The sequence below is a fragment of the Typopeltis vanoorti genome, chromosome 14, assembly GCF_054136105.1.
Source record: "Typopeltis vanoorti isolate ZY-2024b chromosome 14, IOZ_Tvanoo_1.0, whole genome shotgun sequence".
Lineage (NCBI taxonomy): Eukaryota > Metazoa > Arthropoda > Arachnida > Uropygi > Thelyphonidae > Typopeltis > Typopeltis vanoorti.
In genome coordinates, this window is record NC_143562.1 from 46,845,475 (window position 1) to 46,868,491 (window position 23,017).

General features: G+C 35.7%; 1 protein-coding gene across 2 annotated transcripts in view; it reads left to right on the forward strand.

Moving 5' to 3' along the window:
* The window catches only part of LOC150099425 (putative inorganic phosphate cotransporter), a 221,626-nt gene that overhangs the window by 181,339 nt on the left and 17,270 nt on the right, over positions 1-23,017 (forward strand). For both annotated transcript variants that reach the window (XM_090403717.1, XM_090403716.1), the window contains exon 8: positions 14,589-14,744. In XM_090403717.1, the coding sequence (XP_090259843.1) occupies positions 14,589-14,744 (156 nt within the window). The remainder of the gene's footprint in view (positions 1-14,588; positions 14,745-23,017) is intronic.

The window sequence follows — 23,017 nt, forward strand, 5'->3', positions numbered from 1 at the left end:
CTAATCATTCAAAATTTGACATTCTGACCAAGCATTCTGAATTATGTAGTGTGACCACTATAAAACTTTTATGCCTCCATATTTGAGCATTTCTTAATGAACATCATCTATTTTGTCTACCTTTCGACATTTCTTGTTTTTGGATAGATTTTTCTATCTCAAGTTTTGATATGTATTTTTGATTGCATTCCTCCTGTTATCCAGAATATCTAGTTGGTTTTCCTGAAACTGTTATCTCTGACTCTTTTTATGGGAGACTCTTTTCTCTATTTCTAAGCTTTCTCAATAGCCTCCAGAACATTTCCACCCCACTTCCATATATTTATTTTGTATATTCTTACCAGCATTTACATGACTTTAGATTAGTTACGTTTACACATAGCTTAGCTCTTACATTTATCTGTATTCTCTTAGAATATCTGCTGACTTACTTGCTAGGAACTTTCAACGAACTTACTCTTTAACTTCACATGTCCACCATGGAGTTATGATTTTTCTATCCTTGCAAACTACTTCACCATATGCCTCCCTAGCTGAATCAGTCAGTTTTCTTACTGAATATTGATTGATTTGTTTGCCACCAAGAATCCAAGTCTAATAGAATAATATTTGTATAATTCGGTTTACAGTTCAAAGATGATAGAGGTGGCATGAAAATTGAAGATTAGAATATCCTACATGTCTGGAATAATTACTTTGAAACGAAACAAGCAGAGAATAGAACAGTAGTAGAAAATTTTCAAGAGGAATGCAAACAAGAGTACATATCATGTTGTACTTTAATGCAATAATGTACAATACAAAAAGAAATAATTAAACAACAGGTTTAATCGATGTATAACTGCTTTCATTATTTTGTCTCAATCACAGAAACGTCATCAAGAATACAATGTTAAAATTGTAATAACACACAAGAAACAAGAAACAGAAGAAATGAGATCGAATAAACAGTCAGTCCTATGAGGAGCACCCTCTATGGATGCTGTTGACTGTCCTTCGATGTTGGGAAGAAGGCCTAAGAATTAAAGTTTCCCAGAATTTTGGGAAGTTTAATACAACCATATTTATTAAGATTTGGTTTTTAAGTCTGCTGCAGATTCTAAAAAGAGTCTTTCAAGTTTGTATTTGCTGCAATGGAGCATGGTGATTTTCTTCTATCTTATTCTGTGTTAGGTATCCAAGCCTAGTCTGCTAGACTTGATTGACTAAAGTTGTGGCAGCAGATGTATTTTTTTGTGTTCTTCTAAGTGGATGTTAGCAAGATCTCCCTATCTGTCCATAATATGATAATTTGCAAGAACAAGGAACCTTGTAAACACCTGGAATAGACAGTGCACATCAATATTTAAGGTAGAAAAAGTCATAAAAAAACTTGAAATCTGGAAAGGCAACTGGAGTAGATGATATTCAACCAGAAATACTCATATAAAAGTTTTGCATTGGTTTAATTGCTTAATTCAGTGGGTCGAATTCCAGATGATTGGAGTAGAGCTCTCATAGTTTCCATCTATTAAAAAAAAAAAAAAAAATGGAAATGAAGCAGAATTTGGAAATTATAAAGGAATTTCTCTACTAACTGTTCCAGATAAGATTTATTACTATTATTATTAACACCTGACCTCCATGGAGTCAGAGACTCATCATGGGAAGTACACACTATTGCACATAATGCTCATCCAACCGTGTCTTAAACTGATTCAATGTGTTGACATTCACAACACACACACTCAGGCAATTTATTCCTCTGCTCACACCCTCCGTATACAGTTTTCAGAGATGACCTCTTGTTCTATCCTCCCCTCTCCCATTGTATGAAAAATGTCTTCTATGTCAACCGATAACAACCCCTGAGTAGCTTCTATGTCACAATCATATCTTCCTTCCTTTCTCCTATTCACAGGGCTATGTAACTTACATTCTCTCAATCTGTCCTTGTACATTCCAAAGACCACTGACTACTTTTGTGAATCTCTGTTTATAGCATATCCTTGTCACTGTGAAAACCCAGTGACCAAATCTGTGCACATCATTCCATATTGAGATCTAATCATAATCTCTTTATTTGTACACTTGGTCCTCCACATCATTGCCATTATCCGATGTGACATCTTCACAACTTGTGAAATGTGACCACTGAATTTCAGGTCCTTGTCCATTACCACAACTCCCAATTCTCTCATCTCCTCCACCTCCTTTTAAAGTTTCCTTATCAAGTGTATACTTTGCATCTCATTGTTGCTTACCAAATTTCAAAACCTTGACACTTTGTAACTCTGAACTGATAGCTCTATTTACCTGCCCATTCATGCAATCTATTCATCTTCTCCTGTCAGGCCATAACTGTCATGCTTGACTCTGCAATTTTGCATAATCTGCGAACAGCTGCATATCACCAGTTAAACTCATCCCAATATAATTAATATACAAATTGAACAATACTTATCTGATAGCCAGTCACCAATCCCATCCAGAAGTCTGTTATCCAATCCCATTTGTTTCAATTTATTTAACACCTTGTCATGTGGCAGTCTGGCTATCAAAAGCTTTTGCAAAATCTAAGTATCCCACTGTATATGCATCTCCTTTGCCAGAGACATTTGTCACCTTGTTGTAGAACATAAGTAAGTTAGTAAAACATGATCTGCCTTTAACAAATCCATGCTACTGTAATCAACTGATTTTTGCATCTTAGTTCTCATCAATCCCTTTAGTACCTTTGTGACAAGTCCAGCTATTGGCCTATAATTGGTAGCTACTTTATGCAGTGGAACAATTTTACCTTCTTTCCACTCTCTTGGAACCTTTTGTTGTAAGATTTATTAAATAGGCATGCCAATGCCCTGGAATATTCCTTTAGGACATGTGGTGGTATGTCATCAAATCCTATCACATTATTGACATCAAGTTTAGTTATGTTTTCATATAACTCCTACTCACTCACAATTAAGCCATCCTTTCTTATGTCATCTACACTTCAGTTTCTCATTTATTTATTTATTCTTATAGCAAAACCAGAAAGCTGATCCAGGGCCTCATCTGTCACCTCGTGGATGTCCTGGAGGCCACCACCATGAAATTAGCACCTTGGACAGTCATTCACAATATGAGTGATTGTCTGGGTCACAGGGGAACAGTCACAATAAGGGTGGTCTGACAGTCTCCATTTATGTAGTACGTAGTTTCTCATTATTTCACTATGATGAGGATGAAATTACTAAATATCTCAATGTTTTATGCAGCAGTTACCATTCTATAATTTTTATCCATCAACATAATCTTATCATAATCATTCTTCCTTCTACTTGCCATATATTAAAAAGCTCTATGGTTTTTATTATTATTATTCAGGCCTCCATGGAGTCAAAAGACTCATCACGGGAGGTCTTTGAATGATTTGCTAATCTCTGCTCATACTGTACTTTTGTTGTCCTTAATAATCGAGTTATCCTCCTAGCTTGCCCTTTATGTTCTTCGTTATCTTGATTACCTTGATGGATCTGTGGTTTCAGTCAGGATTTCTCCATGACTGCAGGTCGTAAAGAGTCCAGCTATTCCTGTCTTGGGCTTTTCTTCTCCATTTTCTTCCAACTTTCTTAATCATTGGGTCTTCCCGCCTTAAGGCTGGTCTTCCAGGTTTCCTTTTGGTATCTCTCGGATACCAGTTTGTAACTCTGACTGTCCATCTGTTGTCTCTCATTCTGCCAAGATGTCCCGCCCATCTTCTTTTACTGTTGTAGATTGTTTTTATTATATCTGTGAGTCCAGGCTTCTTCCTGATTTCTGTGTGTGTCTTACGTGGTCTATTTTGTTTATATTGCATATTCTTCTTTCTATTGCACGTTGAGTTGTTATTAAGCTTTGTTCTTCTTTTAAAGTTGTGTTCCATGTTTCACTGCCATAAGTTAATGCTGGTAAGATGTGACTATTGAAAAGATGGGCTCTTATGTTTATATCTATGTTTTGGTTGGTAATTGTTGATTTTATTTTGTTGAAGGCTATCCAAGCAGCTCTTTTTCTCCTTGCTATTTCATTTGATATATCATTATTCATTTTTATGGACTGGCCGAGGTAGATGTATTCTTCAACTTTTTTGATGGTGGGATTCTAGAGTGATTGTATGATCTTTACAGTATTTGTTTTTCATTATTATTATTATTATTACGGGCAACTCCAGGGAGTCATTAGACTCATCGAGGGAGGCCCCAAATCATATTCATCACAACTATCTGACATTCATACAGTATCTATCATACCTCGCCTTAAACTCATTCACTGTCACAGCATCCACTACAGACTCAGGGAGCGCATTCCACTCATTCACTACTCTAAAAGTAAAGAACCCAGCTCTAACACCTTTACTAACCACACTTTTGCCCAGTTTCCATGGATGTCCCCTAGTCCTCCCACAACCAGCCCTGTTCTCAAAAATATCTTCTGAATTAATTTTATAGAAACCCTTCAGTAATTTGAATGTCTCAATCATATCTCCCCTCCTCCGCCTATCAACCAATTTTTGCAACCCACAAATCCTCAACCTGTTCTCATACGGTTCATTCCACAGACCTGCTATCATCTTGGTCACTCGCCTCTGGATCCTCTCCACATCCTCCCCATCAAGAAGAAACCTAGGTGACCAAATCTGAGCACAGTAGTCTAGATGGGGTCTTATCAAGGCTCGATAGAGAGGAACAATAACCTGCTTGTCTCTGCTTGTCAACGTATTCTTCAGCAACCAAGTGATTTGATGAGCTGTTTTGGTCACTTTTGCAATGTGTCCCCTAAATTTCAATTCCCTATCCACCAACACTCCTAAATCTCGTGCCTCATCAATTTCCTGGAGCAGGGTTCCACCAATGCAGTAAACTGCCTCCAATCTTTTCACCCCAAAATGCATAACCTTACATTTTGCCACATTAAACTGACATCCATTCTCCTTAGCCCAGTTTGGATAGACCTCCAATCTATCCAAATCATCCTGCAAAATTTTGACGTCATCTGCATTCACTATTGCCCTACCCAACTTCGCATCATCCGCAAACAAATGAACTGTTCCTCTCAGATCATTTCCTATATCATTTATGAACAAATTAAACAGCATTGGTCCAAGAACAGATCCTTGTGGCACACCACTAGTCACAGGCCGTCTTGTGGACTCTACTCCCGAGTAAACCACTCTCTGATATCTCTCCGTCAACCACCCTCCTATCCATCTCACCAACCCTATGTCCATTCCCATATGCTGCAATTTACTGATTAGAATTCCATGTGGAATCCTGTCAAAGGCCTTGGCAAGGTCCAGTAGAATCACCGTAAACCCATTACCCTTATCCAGTTCAGCCGTCACTGTGTTATAATACGTGAGCAAGTTAGTGAGGCATGACCTACCCTTCACAAAACCATGCTGTCCCCGATACAGTATCCCATTTTCTTCAATCCAATCTTGTATTTTCCTTTTGACTATTTTCTCTAAGACCTTTACAATGATTCCTGATATGCTAATCGGTGTCGGTAATTTACAACAGCAGTCTTGGAACCACCTTTATGCAGTGGAACTATTTTCCCCTCTTTCCACCCGCTCGGGACTAACCCAGACCCGAGACTCAAATTAAACAAAATGGTCAAGGGTACTGACAATTCTTTAGCTGCTTCTCGTACAACACGAGCTGGTATACCATCCAATCCCACAGATGTATTGATATTGAGGTTATGCAATAGACTACTCACCTCCACTTCATTAACCACAATTCCCGTATAATCTACTGGTTTATTCGTTTCTGCAATGTCACCACCTTGATGATATACTTTTGCAAAGTGCTCACTCAGCAACTCAACTATCTCAACTGATTCAGTTACCTCCCTACCATCGGCATTCTTTAAAATCAATCTGCCATGTACATTTTTCCTTTTACTTGCTACATATCTAAAAAACTGTTTAGGATTCACTTTAGCCTGCATGGCCAATGTTCTTTCGTAATCCTTTTTTGCTTTTCTTACCACACTCGTCACCCTTCTGGCCTGCGCTTTATACCGTTCATGTGCCTGCCGGTAACCCTTCTCCTTAAATTCCCTCCATAGTTGTTTCTTTTTTTGCAACTCAAGCTTAATGGTGTTATTCATCCATTTAACCCCTACTTGATTTATTATTCGGACTCTAGGTATGCAGTCAGCCATTGCTTCATGCAAGCACTTCTTAACTACCTCCCATGCACTATCAACTTCTAGTCCTTGCAGTTGTACATGCCATGGCACTGAACCAATCAAACTCCTAAGCTTGTCATACTTTCCCGCCCGATAATTCCACATGTACCCTGTCTTAATTGAAAATTCTACACCTTTAGCCACCTCCCAAGTTAAGACCCTATGATCACTCTCACCGATTGGTGGCAATGTGGTCATATTTGTTACAGCCAAATCCTCAGATGTAATTACTAGGTCAAGCACTCTCTGACCCCTAGTATTTTCCATTACATGCTGTCGCAGATAGTTATCCCTTAATAACCGCATAAAATCCAGTTCCTTCCTCCCATGTGTCCTCTCCTCACTCCAATCAATGCGACCATAGTTGAAATCTCCCATAATAATCACCCTCCTTCCACCCATTTCTTCTATTTGCTTGTGCATACTGTCACCACCATCTTTTCCATCACCTGGTCTATAGCAGCACCCAATTGTATATTTAGTTCTGCTAGCCACAATCTCACACCAAATGGCCTCAAATGTGCTCTTTTCTCTATCCTGCAATTCAACTTCTATTCTCCTTGGCTGGAGCTCATCAGCTATCATCAACAATACTCCTCCCCCCATTTTATTCTCTCTGTCATTCCTGAACACACTATACCCATCACATTCAATCCCACTAGTTATATCATCTACAGTCAGCCATGTTTCACTAATACCTATAACCTGTGGTCTGGAAGTGCCAACCATGGCCAAAAACTCTTCCTTCTTGTTCCTAATACTCCTAGTATTAGTGTACATGAATTTAAGACCCCCATTAGCCCCAACCCCACCTTGATGCCTTATATTAACTATCCCACTCTGATTTGTTGTCCTTATTTGCTCTGGCATATTATATTCATTCTTACATTCAACTGCCTCCATAAGGACTGTATCTCTACCCACCCCCCCTAACAAATCTAGTTTCCCTGAATTTGCACATCCACTACATTCAGCAACACTTTCTCAAGTCTTCTTACACCGTAACCATTCAAATGCAAGCCATCCATCTTATACAGATCCTTTCGCCCATCAAACTCACTCCACACATCCACAAATTCCACACCACTCGTCATACATAACCCACGCATAAAGTCATTTGCAATTATAGCCCTCCTTTTAAACATTTCACTGTCATACCTTGGCAAAAGACTAATCATTCTAACTCTCTCACTCTTTTCTTTTGCTACCTCAAACAATTCATTCAGGTCTTCTATCATTTCCATTTTATCTCCTTTCAAATCATTCGTACCTGCCACAACAATCATTTCTTTCACCCTTTCCTTTTGCTCTCTAATAGACGCAGTTACGTCCTTTATGGTCGCACCAGGTTGGTACGATTTTGTCAAATCCTCTACTAACACACCTCGTACTAACGAGTCTCCATACAGCACTCTATCCTTCATTTTGTTCATGTTCACATTCATACGTCTATTTTTCCTGTCATACCTTTTATTATTGGTTGGTTCATTCAGTCTACTTTTGTTTATGCACTCTAGCTGCTGTTTTGCTCTTTCTATCGCATTATTCAACAACGCGATCTCACTCAATGTATCTATCTCATCTTTTTTGTTCTCTGAGAAACCATTTATACTATCATTCACACTTTCTACATTCACACTCTCACAATTTTCATGTACAACTTTGCCGTTTCTTGTCATATCCCTATTTCCTTCATTTTGAAGGTTGACAAAAATATCACACTCACGATCCGAAATACGCTTCAATTCCGCATTCTCCCTACATTTTCTACACACATTCAATCCTTTATCATCATCTAACCACACTCCGACCGCACTCCGCAAAGCGTACATTTCACAGCTAGTACACTGACTCATTTCTTTTATGCTACCGTTCTTTGATAACGATGGCGAACCTTCATTACTGGCCGCCATTTTCCTACGCACAGGTGCCATATTTATCCGTAACGTGTTTTGTCAAATTAAACGTTATAACACACCAAAAATAGACGCACTAAAATACGCAAGGCAAATAAAACAAAACTACACAATATTAAGTAATTTGTATCGATAACTGAAAATGATACTTATCTTATCTGGAGCTTGCACGAACACTACTCATTACGAATTCATCTAGCGGCGACTTCCGACATAGATTATGTTATAAAACACTTTAGTACACTAACCACGTTAATAAAGCTCTAATAATATACCAAAATTAAACACTTAAGTCCATTAAATTGAATCCAAAACACCAATAAATCAGCAAAAAACACAAATCTCTCAGGAGCTCCCCGATAGCACGACCGTTCGCCAGCTAGCCTCGACACCAGTCCAATCTTGTCCAATTCATCCATCTTGTTTTGTCAGGGTGTATTTCCAATCCAATTTTTTGGCAGTTTTGACTTATGTTATTCAGCATTGATTCTAGGAGTTTGGGTGAGTGAGATATTAATACCACATCATTGGCAAATAATAGGATATTTAATATTTCACCATCAATGTTTATTCCATCTTTCATTTCAATTTTTTGAATGATGCTGTCCAGAGTAGATGTGAAGAGATTAGGTGATAAGATATCACCCTGACGTACTCCTCTACTTAAGTTAATTTTAATCGGGTGATTGAAAAGGGTGATATTTGTTGTGCTTTCTTTGTAGATATCTTTTATGAGTTGGATGTATGCTTTTTCTACGCCTTGTTCTATTAAAGCTTGGAATACTGCGTTATGCTTAACAGTGTCAAATGCCTTTTTAAAATCTATAAAAAGAAGACAAAGTGGGATCTGGTATTCTCTGCATCTTTCTCTTAGCTGAGTAATAGTTTGAATGTGATCTATTGTTGAAAAGCCTTTTTTGAAACCAGCCTGTTCTTTGCAGCTATTTTCATTGATGGAGGTTTGTATTCGGTTTAGGATGATTCTGGCAAATATTTTATATGTGTGTGCTAATAGACAGATAGGTCTGTAGTTACTGATGGCTTCTTTATTACCTTTTTAAGGCAGAATTATGTAACTGATTATTACCATTATTCATTTTGTACTGCAGTGGAACCTTCAGAGTGCCTTCTTCCATTTCATGCTTAATCCTTTCATTCATTCATCCTTATTTAGCCTTTTGACCTTTGGAACACATTCACACATTGATGCTATTATGTATTTCTTTGTCAGTTCTCAAGCAGTGTTTATTTCCTTACTGCTCAACTCCTCATTCTATGCTATAGCTCCAAGCTGTCTCCTAAGCTTGTCATGATCACTATCCTTGTACTTCGACATATATCCTTTCCTCACAGAAGTCAGCATGTTGCTAGCAACAACTTCAATCACTTCATGATCAGTCAACAGGAGGAAAGTGCAAAACTCCACTCACAATTACCTTCTCTGATAAAATCACTAGATCCAAAACTCTCAATCATTGCATGCGCACCTTTACATGCTTCCCGAAATAGTTGTCTCTCAAGAATTCAAGAAATTCATTTTACTTATTTCCAAATGCCCAAATTTCTTATGTCCAAATGCTATCTCTTCATTCCAATCTATACTGCCATAAAGAAATTCACCAATAATAATCACTCTTCCTTTGTTCATTAACTGAAGTTGTTTATTCATTTCTTCATCACTACTCTCCACATTACCTGGCCTATAGCAACATCCAGCTAATATCTGTTCCTGTCAACTCAACTCTGCCTTGCACCACACTGCCTCATAACCATTGTCACTAGTTCCCCTCTTTCACGTCTACCTTATGTGGACGTAATTCCCCTGCTATCATCATCATCAGCACTCCCTCTCCCTTCTTGTTCATCTGTCCTCACAAAACACACTGTACCCTTCTAATTCTATTCCTGTTAGGATATCATCTTCATTTTACCATGTTTCACTTATTCCAATGAGTTTGGGGGAAATAACTCAATAAGTGAAACCATTTTATCTCCCTTGTTTCAATACTCCTTGCATTTGTAAATAAACACAGCAGTTCACTTTTAGGTCTGTAAGTAGTCCAACCCAAGCCACTTGTTGTTGTAATTTCCCTAAAATTGCCCTTGCCCAATCATCTTTATCACCCTTACCATATATGTCTACTCAGTCTCAATTCCCCACTCACTTCCCAATCTATTCCATTTTTATGCTGATCATTCCCATTCATACATTTGCTACCACTATTTCCAGCATCCACCATTTCTATGCCATTCTCCCTGTCCACCCAGACACTCCCTGTTTCTCTGTTCCTCTTGCATTCCTATACTCTATTCATATCTCACTACTACTACTGTTTCCATTGCCAGACAACTTCTGTCTCTTCGATACCACTCTCCTAATCGTTCACTCCATCTCTTGCTTGCATTACACACTGCACTTCTATCTAGCAACAGTTTTTCCAGTTCAGTCACTCCAAGCTATTCAAATGCAGTCCGTCATATCTGTATAATTCTATTGTTTCCTCGAATATGCTATATATCCACAAACCTTCACTAGCATACCATTCACGATTTTGGATCTCTGTTTTTACTCATCATTGTGATAACTTGGCAACACGCTGACAACGTTTTCCACTATACTGTTATCTTTCACACTTTTCAATAACCTCCCGATATTTGCCCTTACATTCTTCTTATGTCCATTTAAATCATTTGTCCCCACAACCACCACTAATTCTCTTGCTTGTTTCCTCCTCATGTCCAAAGCATGAATTAACTTGCTTATTCTCCTCCTGGGTAGCACACCTTATGGACTCTCTCTCTCTCTCATTAACTAATCCTCTAATGGAATTTCCATACATTGCTATTCTCAAATCACTCGTCAATTCTTTTACCCGTTTTTTGCTGTCATTCTATTCTTTTGCATTTTTAGATTTGTTTCCATTAAATATTTAATATCACAGCGCATATTCCTCATTTCAATTTCATTTTGAATAACTGTTTCATCAAATCTTGCATTCTGGCAATTTCACTCTCTGTCACTTTCATAGTCTCAGTATCTCTCATTCTGCAGTACCTTACTTCCCTTTCCTCATTTATACTTCTTTTTACTCTCTTATCACATACTTTCGCTTCTACATTCTTGTGTTCTTTCATTCCTTCAGTCTGTTTTGCATATGTTAACTCATAGTCTAGCAAAATATTGCACTTCATACAATTCCACACTTTCTCTCATCTCTATTTGACTCTCTCACAAACACGTTTCACATTTCACCAAGCATGCATGTTACACTCATGACATTGAACAAATCTTGAAAAATTCATGTCATTAATGACACTTGATTTTCGTGCGTACAGGGAATTCTTAGTGATGGCTCATATTTTGTCATTCTGCTGCATAATTCCATGAATACTGTCCATTTCTAGTTTTAAGGTCATGATAATCTTAATAGAATAGATGACATGTGCCTTATTAAGAAGTATTTTGATGAATTTTTTTGAGATGGATGATTTGGTCTTGTTATATACATTGGCATGTGAAGTTAGGTTTTAGTAGGTCAGATGAAGAGTGGGAAGAATGTCTCTAATTTTTTGTTCTGTCTCATGTTTATTTTTGGTTCAATCCAGTATACAGTACAGTTTGGATGGCTGAGTTCCATATTGCCAGCCTATCCTCCTTTGTTCAGTATGTTCAAGAATAAAGGCAGAGCAGATTTGAGATGCTTTATGCGGATGATATTATACTTCTAAATAAATCCGCTACAAGTCTGCAAGATTCTCTGACTAAATTGAATAACTGTTGTAATAGATATGGTATGAAGGTCAGCAATAAAAAGACAAAGACAATGAAAATAGGCAGAATCATTGAAAATGTCAACTGTGTTGTGAATGGAGAACCCGTGGAACAAGTAAAACATTTCAGCTACTTAGGCACGATTTTTACTGAAGATGGTAAATTAAATATAGAAATAGACAACAGAATCAGCAAAGCTGGTATGGTGGGAAGTCAATTGAATAAATTCATATGGAATAAGAGAAAAATTAGTCGGAACACTAAATTAGCTGTATACAAGACAGTGTTCAAACCAGTTTTAACTTATGGATCTGAGAGCTGGGTCAGAAGTAAAACACTTGACCAAAGACTAGAGACCGCAGATATGAGAGTCCTGAGAAAGATTATAGGCGTGAACAGATGGCATCAATGGCAATATCATATTAAAAATGAGGATATTAGGAAAGAACTTGACATTGTCAGCATCCAGGAATGCGTTAGCAGAGCTAATCTCAGGTGATATGGTCACTTAAATAGAATGGGAGAGGAAAGATTAGCAAAACAAGTGTTCTCTGCCAGGTTGGCAGGAAAACGACCCAGAGGAGGACCAAGATATAGGTGGATTGATACGGTACAAAGTGCCTTAGATGATAGAAATATAAGATCTGATAATGTTGGAGTCTTGACAAGTAACAGACTGATTTGGAGGAAAATTGTAGATAGGAAGTTAGTAATGATGTAAATTTTTCATGTAGTACTGTCATATCCTGTACACCCCTTGAGGGTACATGGCAGGAATTTGATGATGATGAGATTTGAGATGTGCGTATGGTGTACCCATAATGATGAATGAACATATATGGAGGCTCAAGATAGTAATTTGCTATGGAATAAGAAAGAGAGGACTCCTCATAGCATCACCTTTGATCTACTTGTAAATTTTGTTTTTACAGATCCTGAATGCATGATGAAATCGATCAAGGGAGCCTGTGTAGCTCAGTGGAAGTAGTGTTTGTACCTTGCTAAATCACTCGAAGAAAGAGCATCATGAGCTCGACTCTCGTTGCCGACTAAAGAAACTTTACTTCCTGGTTGGTCAAGTGGTTAGCATATTTGCTCTCCAGCCAAAAGGTTGTGGGTTTGAATCCCGCCATAGGCATGGATGTTTGTAATTGTCTGTGAAAATACTAGTGGTGATGGTGGGCAGTAGATGGCATTGGTGTAGATGATTTGGTTTGCTGTAGTTGGTGGATTGAGTGGCGGAGATTAAGAGTTGTGAAGTAGGTGCCCTCCCTTGATGAGTCTTTGGACTCCTTGGAGGTGTTGTGTAATAATAATAATCTGTGGAGGAAATGCTTGAGACAACAATTGAAAGGTTTCAGACAATGGAATATTAGTAAATAAACTGAATGTGATATCTGTAGGTTGTGAGGCAAAATTTTTTATTTTTGTCAAGAAATCTGATGATTTTTTTACAAGTGAATGGGAGTGCCAATGAGAACTTTGCTGAAAGATAGGTAGGAGAGCCAATATAGTCTACAGTTAATCTAAGAAGGAACATGAATTTATCTTTATGAATTGTTCGTAGACCATAGAAACAAGTTGTTCTAACAAAACGAGTTTTCAATTTCTTGATAGTATCTTTGTTTCATCAAATTCATCCAAGAAAGATTTCAGTTTCTTGATTTTGCTGTTTGTGCTCAGTTTCTCGGTAAGTAGTTCCATCATGTAAGAGAAGAGTTAGTTTCATGTTATAATTAGCAGTATCCATTTTCTTTCATATTCTGATTCTGTTGAAAAGTGGCTGCAAGAACGTTAGTCCTACATTCTCTATTAAAAAAAATTCAAAAAAGTCTGGTCTAGCTCAGTATGGAATTGATAATGATCACAGAATATTCTTACCAGAGACCTAGTTTTTATGGTGTTACATCAAGTAATGAAAATCATCACATTAACAAACCATTCCATATACAGTGGGATTCACAGCCTGTTAGTGCAAATGCTATATCTGTTTTGGTTTTCATGTGTCCACAAAACTTGAATACTCGTGACATGTTTTAATGTGCTGGTCACCTGTGGATATTTATGAGCTCTATTGATGTAATTGTCCATTTACTGGGGGTGGGGATATCCACATGATTAGTAATCATATCTGGAAATCAAATATTTTAGAAAAAATACTGAATACAACACTTTATTCATATAAACAATATAGTTCTTGTAGAAAGGCTTATATGCTGGTTAAATATGATAACTAAATATTTAAGGAATTGACAGCGTACACTAGAAATATAAATTAAATCAACTTTAATATATACTTTCCGATATTTCGGCAATGTCACGTTGCCATCTTCATGGGAACTTAAGATAAAGACAAGTGCACATATTAATGTGCATATAATGTGCACATATATTAAAAAGTTGATTTAATTTATATTTCTAGTGTACGGTGTCAATTCATTAAGTATTTAGTTATCAGTTAAACAATATAGTTAAGCAGAAGTTGATCTCTAGCAAATTTCCAGTTGTCATCAAACATTTAACTGTATTATTTCTATATGAAAATAAAAACAAATAACCTTGTTGACACATTTTCTTCTTGCTTTAAGAAATAGTTAGAACTAGCATCTGTTTAATTTATTAAACAGATGCCAGTCCTAACTTTTGCTTTTTAGTGTTCTAGAAGAGTTAATTGTTTTTTGGTATTTTTATGTTTTGTCTAGCCTTCTTTGGATCAGCAGTATGTCTAATAGGAGTATGTTTAGTGAAATGTGATCATGTATTTACCATATTTTTCTTCTCACTGGGAATGGCTTTTAATGGTTGCATTTATGCAGGATTCATGGTTACTCACATTGACATGTCTCCAGACTTTGCTGGTAAGTGACTTTCTGCAGGGTTATGTAGAGTTTTCTGTTTTTGTGTGTCTATTTATATATATATATATATATATATATATATATATATATATAGACACACACTTATATACAGTAATATCTTGCAGTAATAGTGTGCCAAATAATAGTTGCCAAAAAAGTTCTGCGTGTTTTGAACAGTGCAAAACTGCACTGTTTAAAACATTATTATAATGTGTTTAGTGTAATGCATTCCAAACAGACATTTACAGTATTGGTGAAAAAAAAATAATTATGCACCATTTGTTTACTGCAGACTCACCAGAAATACTAATTAATGTGCACAGAAAAAAATTAAAGTATTTTTATTATTGATAATTAAACATGAGTTTTTTTGTGGAAAAAATTGTATTTATACAATGTAGTTAGCACAGGTTTCTTTATTAGCTTTCTCTTCATGTGTATCTTTGTAACATCAGTAGCATTTGGCAGTGCTTGCTGAATTTTAATGCTTTGTTCAATGTTAGGATCAGCGTCCGTAAGAAAACCAGAAGCATCATGTATTTTTCTGATAAAAGTTAAAGCTCATAAAAGGGTACTCGTATGTAATAAAAAATATAAAATTTTGTAGAGCGACCATGACTTTGAGTCACCAAAGCTGAAATAGTACTAAAGCATGCATCGATACAGTTGTTGATGATAACATCGATAAAATTATTGATAGAGTTGTTATTGCAGTATGCTAAATCACTACAGTTCTATTTTCGTTGAGTAGCAGTGCCAGTAATAATGCAATATAGTAGTTTATTATTACTGTTAAAAAAAAATTTAAAGTGTTAAAAATTATAAATCATGTTATAGTGAAACTCATGTTTTTCAAAACCATGGTATGCAAGGTATTACTTTATATATTTATATATTCCTTATATGAAAATTAAAATTTGAGTCCTGTTGCCCATACTGTAGTTAACCTTCTGACTACTTCCACATTAAAGGATCTTATAAAAGATGAAGTTGTGAAACTTATTTATTCATTTATTGTATGGGTACAGAACAGAATATATAAATGTAAACAATTACACATAGTCATATGGTGAATCTTCATTTGAATCATAAATTTATGTCCAAATTCATCAGTCACTTTCATTAATTTGCTCACTAGGTCCGATAGGCTGTCAGGGAAGGCTCGTCAACTTCATTCATACATGATATGAGTTGTGTGAATTGATGCTCTGCAGCCACAAGCCAGTGTCAAAATAATGCCCCAGGAGGGCAAGCATGCCATGCTCCTACTTTGTTCAGTTTGAAGACAGTTAAGTGTTTAGTTGATCCTTTGCAACTTCTTTGTCAAACAAAGTTTTGAAACTAACATATTGAGAATGCATTGACTTACTGTATCAGAACGAAGACATATTGTTCTTTGTTTTAAGTAGTGCTTTTTTTTTTCTCTTTGAAGAAAAACTAGTTTTTAACTACAACTCAGCAAACTTGATTGCCAAGTACATAAAATTAATTATCAGCAATCAAATGATGAAATATGATGCTCTTAATTCTAAATGGCATTTATTTTTATTTAAAAGAATTTGGGCGAAAGTGTCATCCCTTTTGAGGAATGAAAAGGCATTAGAGAATATACTTATTTATTGGGAATGTAATTTTTCTGCAGTCTTGCCTGGCTTTTTCCCTTATCCAAGGAAATAGAAATCTCACAAGTTATTTAAACATATGTGTGTTAAACATGATGATAAAGAAGTTTAATGGTTTTGTATCTGAAAGGCTTAAAAAGAGTGATTGGTATTTACAGTGCTTAAAAAACACTGTAAATACCAATCACAAAAACCAATATTAAAAGTAGCTTACCTTATTTATTCTCCAAAAGATCTTCTTCATCCATTATCAGTGCACTTGGAGTATATAGAATACACTGTCCTGTAAAATAGTCCTGTTAAAACCAAAATTGAATTGCTTACAAATTGTAATAGCAATCATAAAAAATAAACTATTAACTTATTTAAATTAAGGGGATATTTAATCCCACATTATTTCAAAGATGAATAAGAAAACTCTAATGTGGGATTAAATATTCCCTTAATTTAAATAATTTTAACATTGCCAAAGTGAAGCCTTTTGGCTCTTTATTTCATTAAACTATTAACTTCCATCCAGCTAAAAAAAGAAGTATTATTACTGAAATAAGAGCCAACAGGCTTCACTTCAGCGAAGTAAAATATTCAAAATTAAGTGGATATTGAATACCACATTATTTCTTAGCCGAATAAGAAACTCAAAGATAGGAAACCTAATCTAAGAGTTTCATGCCGAATATAGAAAACCTTATAAAGTTCGGTGAGACCAAGCATAAGCCAACCCTGGTAGTGCAATGCTGGGCAACTCGTAGTAAAGTTGGAGTAAGCTCCAATCACTGTCTTTAGTATTTACCCATAATGTAAAACACAGCTCCTAGGAGATGTATTATTGTTCTACATTATGAGAGAAGAGCACTACCCAGACTGGTTTCGATCTTTTTTGAGGTCTCGTCAGTGAGTAGGTAGACCTAGATGTAATACTAAAGTTTCATTAGTCAGAGCTTATTTCTTTACTGTACGATTCGGCAGATTAGGTTTCCTATCTTTGAGTTTCTTATTCGGCTAAGAAATAATGTGGTATTCAATATCCACTTGATTTTGAATATTTTACTTTGCCGAAGTGAAGCCTGTTGGCTCTTATTTCAGTAATTGTATTTGTGCACCTTTTGGCAAATCATACAGTAAAGAAATAAGCTCTGACTACTGAAACTTTAGTATTACATCTAGGTCTACCTGTCTGCCTACTCACTGACGAGACCTCAAAAAAGGTCGAAACCGGTATGGGTAGCGACCTTCTCTCATAATGTGGAACAATAATACATCTCCTAGGAGCTGTGTTTTACATTATGGGTAAATGCTAAAGACAGTAATTGGAGCTTACTCCACTTTTACTATGAGTTTCCCAGCAATGCACTACCATGGTTGGCTTACACTAGGTCTCGCCGAACTTTATATAGTTTTCTATATTCGGCATGAAACTCTTAGATTAGGTGTCCTATCTTTGAGTTTCTTATTTGGCTAAGAAATAATATGGTATTCAATATCCACTTAATTTTGAAAGAAGTATTATGTTTTCAAATAATTTTAATAAGTTTTGAAACCAAACACTAAAAACTAGTGTGTTATAATTCAGGAAGTATATTTGACCATAGGCCAAATATATTGGTATTGCCAACTTTCCTCTTTTGTTGCACATATTATGAAGGTGATCATCTTAAAATTTTAACTAATGGTAAGAACTATAGGAGAATGAATGACTACTATTTGGGGTTTTTTTTTGGTCAAATTTATTTTAAAACTAAGTTATACCAACTAGTTTTGGCAACTGTGGCTGTTGGCTTCATCAGGGTAAAGGATGTATAAAAAATAAGAACATTTAAACACTAAAAACTGTTTACACTAAAACCATAAAATGAACTGAATACAATTGTATTTTTATAAAAGCAGAAGAACATATACATCCACGCATAGCGCGTGTATGATCTACTAGTTGTCATGTAGGAACGTTCTGTAGTTGGCAGCAAAATTTAATTCTGGCATGTTGAAAGATCTAATGAGGGTCTTCCAGATCTTGGGCAAAATCAATCCTTGGTTTCTATTAAGGTTTTGTTCTGAACGGAGAACTGTTGTGGCTTCTTTTATAATTCGGGAGCGGAAGTCCTCCTCTAAGTAGGGCATTGAGCTTTTATCCCATTATATCATATGGTTAGTCCTAACAAAATGAAAGGCTAACCCCGATTTGTCTTCTCTATTATTATTGATGTCTCCTATGTGTTCCTTCTTCCTGATTTCAAAACTTCTTGAACTCTGGCCAATATAGTTCAAGCCGCACGAGCAGGGTATGTTGTAAACTCTGGCATATTTAAAAAATGGATGACTGTCTTTCAGAGATCGTAAAAATTGGTGAATGGTCTATGCAGGTTTAAAAGCCACTCATATTCCATGCGGCTTGAGGAGTCTGGCAATCTTATTGGAAATTGTTCCCACAAGTGGAATCACTATGGTAGAATTATAATGTATATCTTCAGGTTGTCTTTGTGAGGTTTCACAGAAAAGAATCTTGTGTATCAATTTTCTAGGATAACCATTCTTTGTAAGGTCATTTGATATCAGGGAGTTCATCTTGGAAGTCTTTATCATCTGTCGTAATGAGAGAAGCTCTATTTTTAATGTGTACAATGCTGAGTTTCTGAGAAATATGGTGTGAAGAATGTTGGGAGTTTATTTTTCACTTGGTTAGACTATAATAAATTTAGTTTAATCCTTTATCCAAGTGTTAGCAAACCAAGTTTATGCCTGAAAATATCTTCAGGTCTAGGGTAAGGTAGTGCAACACAAGGCAACTCCGAGCAAAGGTGGACCAGGCTCTCATCACTCCTTGTCTCAGTATCTAACTTACACTACCTTACCCCAGTCCTGAAGATATTTTCAGGTGCAAACTTTGTTTGCTAACACTTGGATAAAGGATTAAACTAAATTTATTATGGTGTGAAGAAGTGAAGTGCAAGTATCTACCTGTATTGGTGGGTTTGCAATAAACTGTAAGGCTGATATGACCATCTATTCATTTCTTGATTAAAATGTCCAGAAATGGTAATTGGTTATCTTTCTCAAGTTCTAGAGTGAATTTAATTTTTTGATGCAGAGAGTTAATCTTGCTTAGAAAATCGAACAGATCCTTTTCCGTATTTTTCCAAATGATAAAAATATCAACGTATTTTTTAGCATTTGAGTGTTCTTATTTTTTATACATCTTTTACCCTGATGAAGCCAACAGCCACAGTTGGCGAAACTAGTTGGTATAACTTAGTTTTAAAATAAATTTGACCAAAAAAATCCCCAAATAGTAGTCATTCATTCTCCTATAGTTCTTGTGGTCAAAAATAACCGTTTTATCATCATAATAGTAAGTACCATAGGGCTCTGTTCTTTCATCTGCTCTCTTCCTTCTGCATATTAACAACGGTCTGCACTTGACTCCAATCCATAGTATCTACCAATGCCAAGTCATTTCACTTATCTTTTTCATTTGATACTCTTTGCACTACACAAATGAATAAAACTTCTAGAATAATGACTTCTGCAACCCAAATATAGATTTCCAAATGTTCAGTTCTCCAAGAAGAGAACTGAACAACCCTTTACCCTGTACAGATCTATCTAATCCTTCAATCCAGTTTCCACATTTGAAGGCAGAAGAAAGCAGTTTGACTAATCACTGAACTGTCTCTCACCATTCACTTTGTTCTCTTTCATTTTTCTTCTTGTTTACTGCAAATACTTCCATTGTCACTGTTCATAAATCTGTTTAGAAGTAGTGCATTATTAATCATCATTGTTTTAAAGTTAAAATTCAGAGATCAGATTTTTTCTTTTTCTTCATTTCTTCTACCGCTGTCCTCTGGAATGATTTTCCTTATCTGTTTGAAGCACAGTTCAAAGATTTGAATTAAAGTCTTCAAATCTAGTGGCAAAGTCATTACTAAAGAAAGAGCGAAAATGCTTCAGTTCAGCGATGCAAAATTACAAAGGCAAAATGGATACTAGATCCAACATTATTTCAAAGCTGAATGTTTGTAGAAACTATGAAAGTTTCTTAAGTTGACCTGAGAGCTTATGAGAATACAATCTGTCATCCCTGAATTGCTTTAGCTTGCACTACTTTAAAAGACATGAGCACTGCCCAAGCATCCATATATTCACCTTTTGTTAGTTCATTTGATAAAAGTTTCACAGGCATGACAGCTATTTTGAACTGGACACTTTGGCAGTGGTCATGTCTTTTAAGTAGTGCAAGCTAAGGCAACTTGGGGATGCCAAGGATTGTATTTTCATAAGCTCTTTGGTCAACTTATGAAGCTTTCATAGTTTCTACAAACATTTGGCTTTAATAAGATCTAGTATCCTCTTTGCATATGTAATTTTACATAGCTGAACTGAAGCCTTTTGGCTATTTCTTTAGTAATTACTTATATGCACTGACCAAGAGTTCACTTATGAAAAATACATTTCTCTAACCTTTTGATTTCCTGAGTACTGAATGAAAGTTTTTGCTCTCTTAAGGTTTCTGTCTGTTTTCTGAAGAGAACCGACCAGTTCGAAACGGCTGTCAGAATAGTGAAACCTTTATCAAATGGATGCTTGGGCAGTGCTCATGTCTTTTAAGTAGCATAAGCTAAGGCAACTCAGGGATGCTGAGGATTGTATTCTAATTAGCTGTCAGGTCAACTTATGAAACTTTCTTAGTTTATACAAACATTTGGCTTTGGAATAATGTTGGATCTAGTATCCACTTTGCCTATGTAATAATGCAGTATTAAAGGTCTGTTCTGAACTTTTCATCCATCTGTGGTACTACTGGGATAACCATTATGAGATATATAATAATTTCACCAGGAAGATATATGAGATCTGTTTAGAAAATGTCTGGTTTGATGTGATTTTATTGTATCAGACTGGATTGCATCAGTTTTTTTATTGATGTAATCCTGTTATCTGCTCTACTGTAAAATTTTAGCATTTGTCTGTCAGTGACCATTCCAGATTTTTTTAGTTCTATCTGTTCAAAAGATATATTTCGGTGATTACACCACATTTTTTATTATTCAGTTGTACAAAATACTGAAATAATAGTTCCCGACAAGTTTCATAAATCATAGGATTTACATCTTCAGGGGTAAATAGTATAACTTAAAGTTTAAACAAGAGAATTAATAAATACAAATCATAACCGTCTGGCTATTCATAAACTCAAATAACAGAATGCAGATATAAAACGTTATTGAACATTGAACAATACTGGACGATGTCACGTATTCTTGTTCTCGTTCATACAGTCTGAGCTCAGATTGAGGTAGATTTTTTATTAGAGCTGACCACACTTGATGGAGAATTAAACCTTGATTTTTATTGCATTGGGTTGGGTTTTTTAGCATATTAATGATAATGATGAACCAATGGCCATAGGTTCATCATTATCACCGATATTAGCAAACCTATTTATGGAAAAATTTGAAAACAATGCTCTTAAGAATTACCATAAAAAACCAAACATGTAGCTATGCTATGTGGATGATATTTTCATCATATTCAATGGAACAACAGATGAACTTATCAATTTCAAAGATTATCTCAACAATTTGCACAACACCATAAAATTCACTTTAGAACAAGAAGAAAATAAAAAACTTCCTTTTCTGGATATTCTATTAGAAGTTAATGAAGATAGTAAACTCTCCTTCTCAGTATATAGGAAGCTGACAAACACTGGAAGATTTCTAAATGCAACCTCACACCACCATCCTTCACAAAAAATAAGCTTAATTAAAACTCTTTAAGAAAGTTTTAGTTCTTCATTACAAGAAAGATGTAATGAAGAACTAAAATACTTAACACAAATCCTCCAACAGAATGGATATGAAACAAAAACCATCAAGAGAATCCTTAAAATGCCTCCAACTAACAACACAATAAAACAGGATTACAAAAACGCAATCTCGCTCCCTTATATCAAAAATGTTACAGATAAGTTAGCCAAATTAATGAACAAACACAACATAAAAGTAGCCTTCCTTCCTATGGAAAAAATCTCAAGATTCTTACATCCACCAAAACCACCTCATCATCCTCTTAAAAAACTAGGAGTCTACAAAATCCACTGCTCTTGTGGGATTTGCTACGTAGGACAGACAGGAAGATCTGGAGAAATATGCATATTGCTGAACACCAAAAAGACGTATGATACAAAAGAGAACAAAAAAACGGGCCTTGCTTTCCATATCACTTCCACTGGACACGATGTACTCTGGCAAAAAACGACGATATCATACATAGAAAACAACAGTTATATAAGAAAATTTAAAGAAGCTGCTAATATGCTAAAAAACCCAACCATGCAATAAAAATCAAGGTTTAATTCTCCATCAAGTGTGGTCGGCTCTAATAAAAAAATTTACCTCAATCCGAGCTCGGACTTGACGTTGAACAATACTCCAGTATTGTTCAATGTCAATAACGTTTTATATCTGCATTCTGTTATTTGAGTTTATGAATAGCCAGACGGTTATGATTTGTATTTATTAATTCTCTTGTTTAAACTTTAAGTTATACTATTTACTCACTGAAGATGTAAATCCTACGATTTACGAAACTTGTCGGGAACTATTATTTCAGTATTTTGTATAACTGAATAATAAAAAATGTGGTGTAATC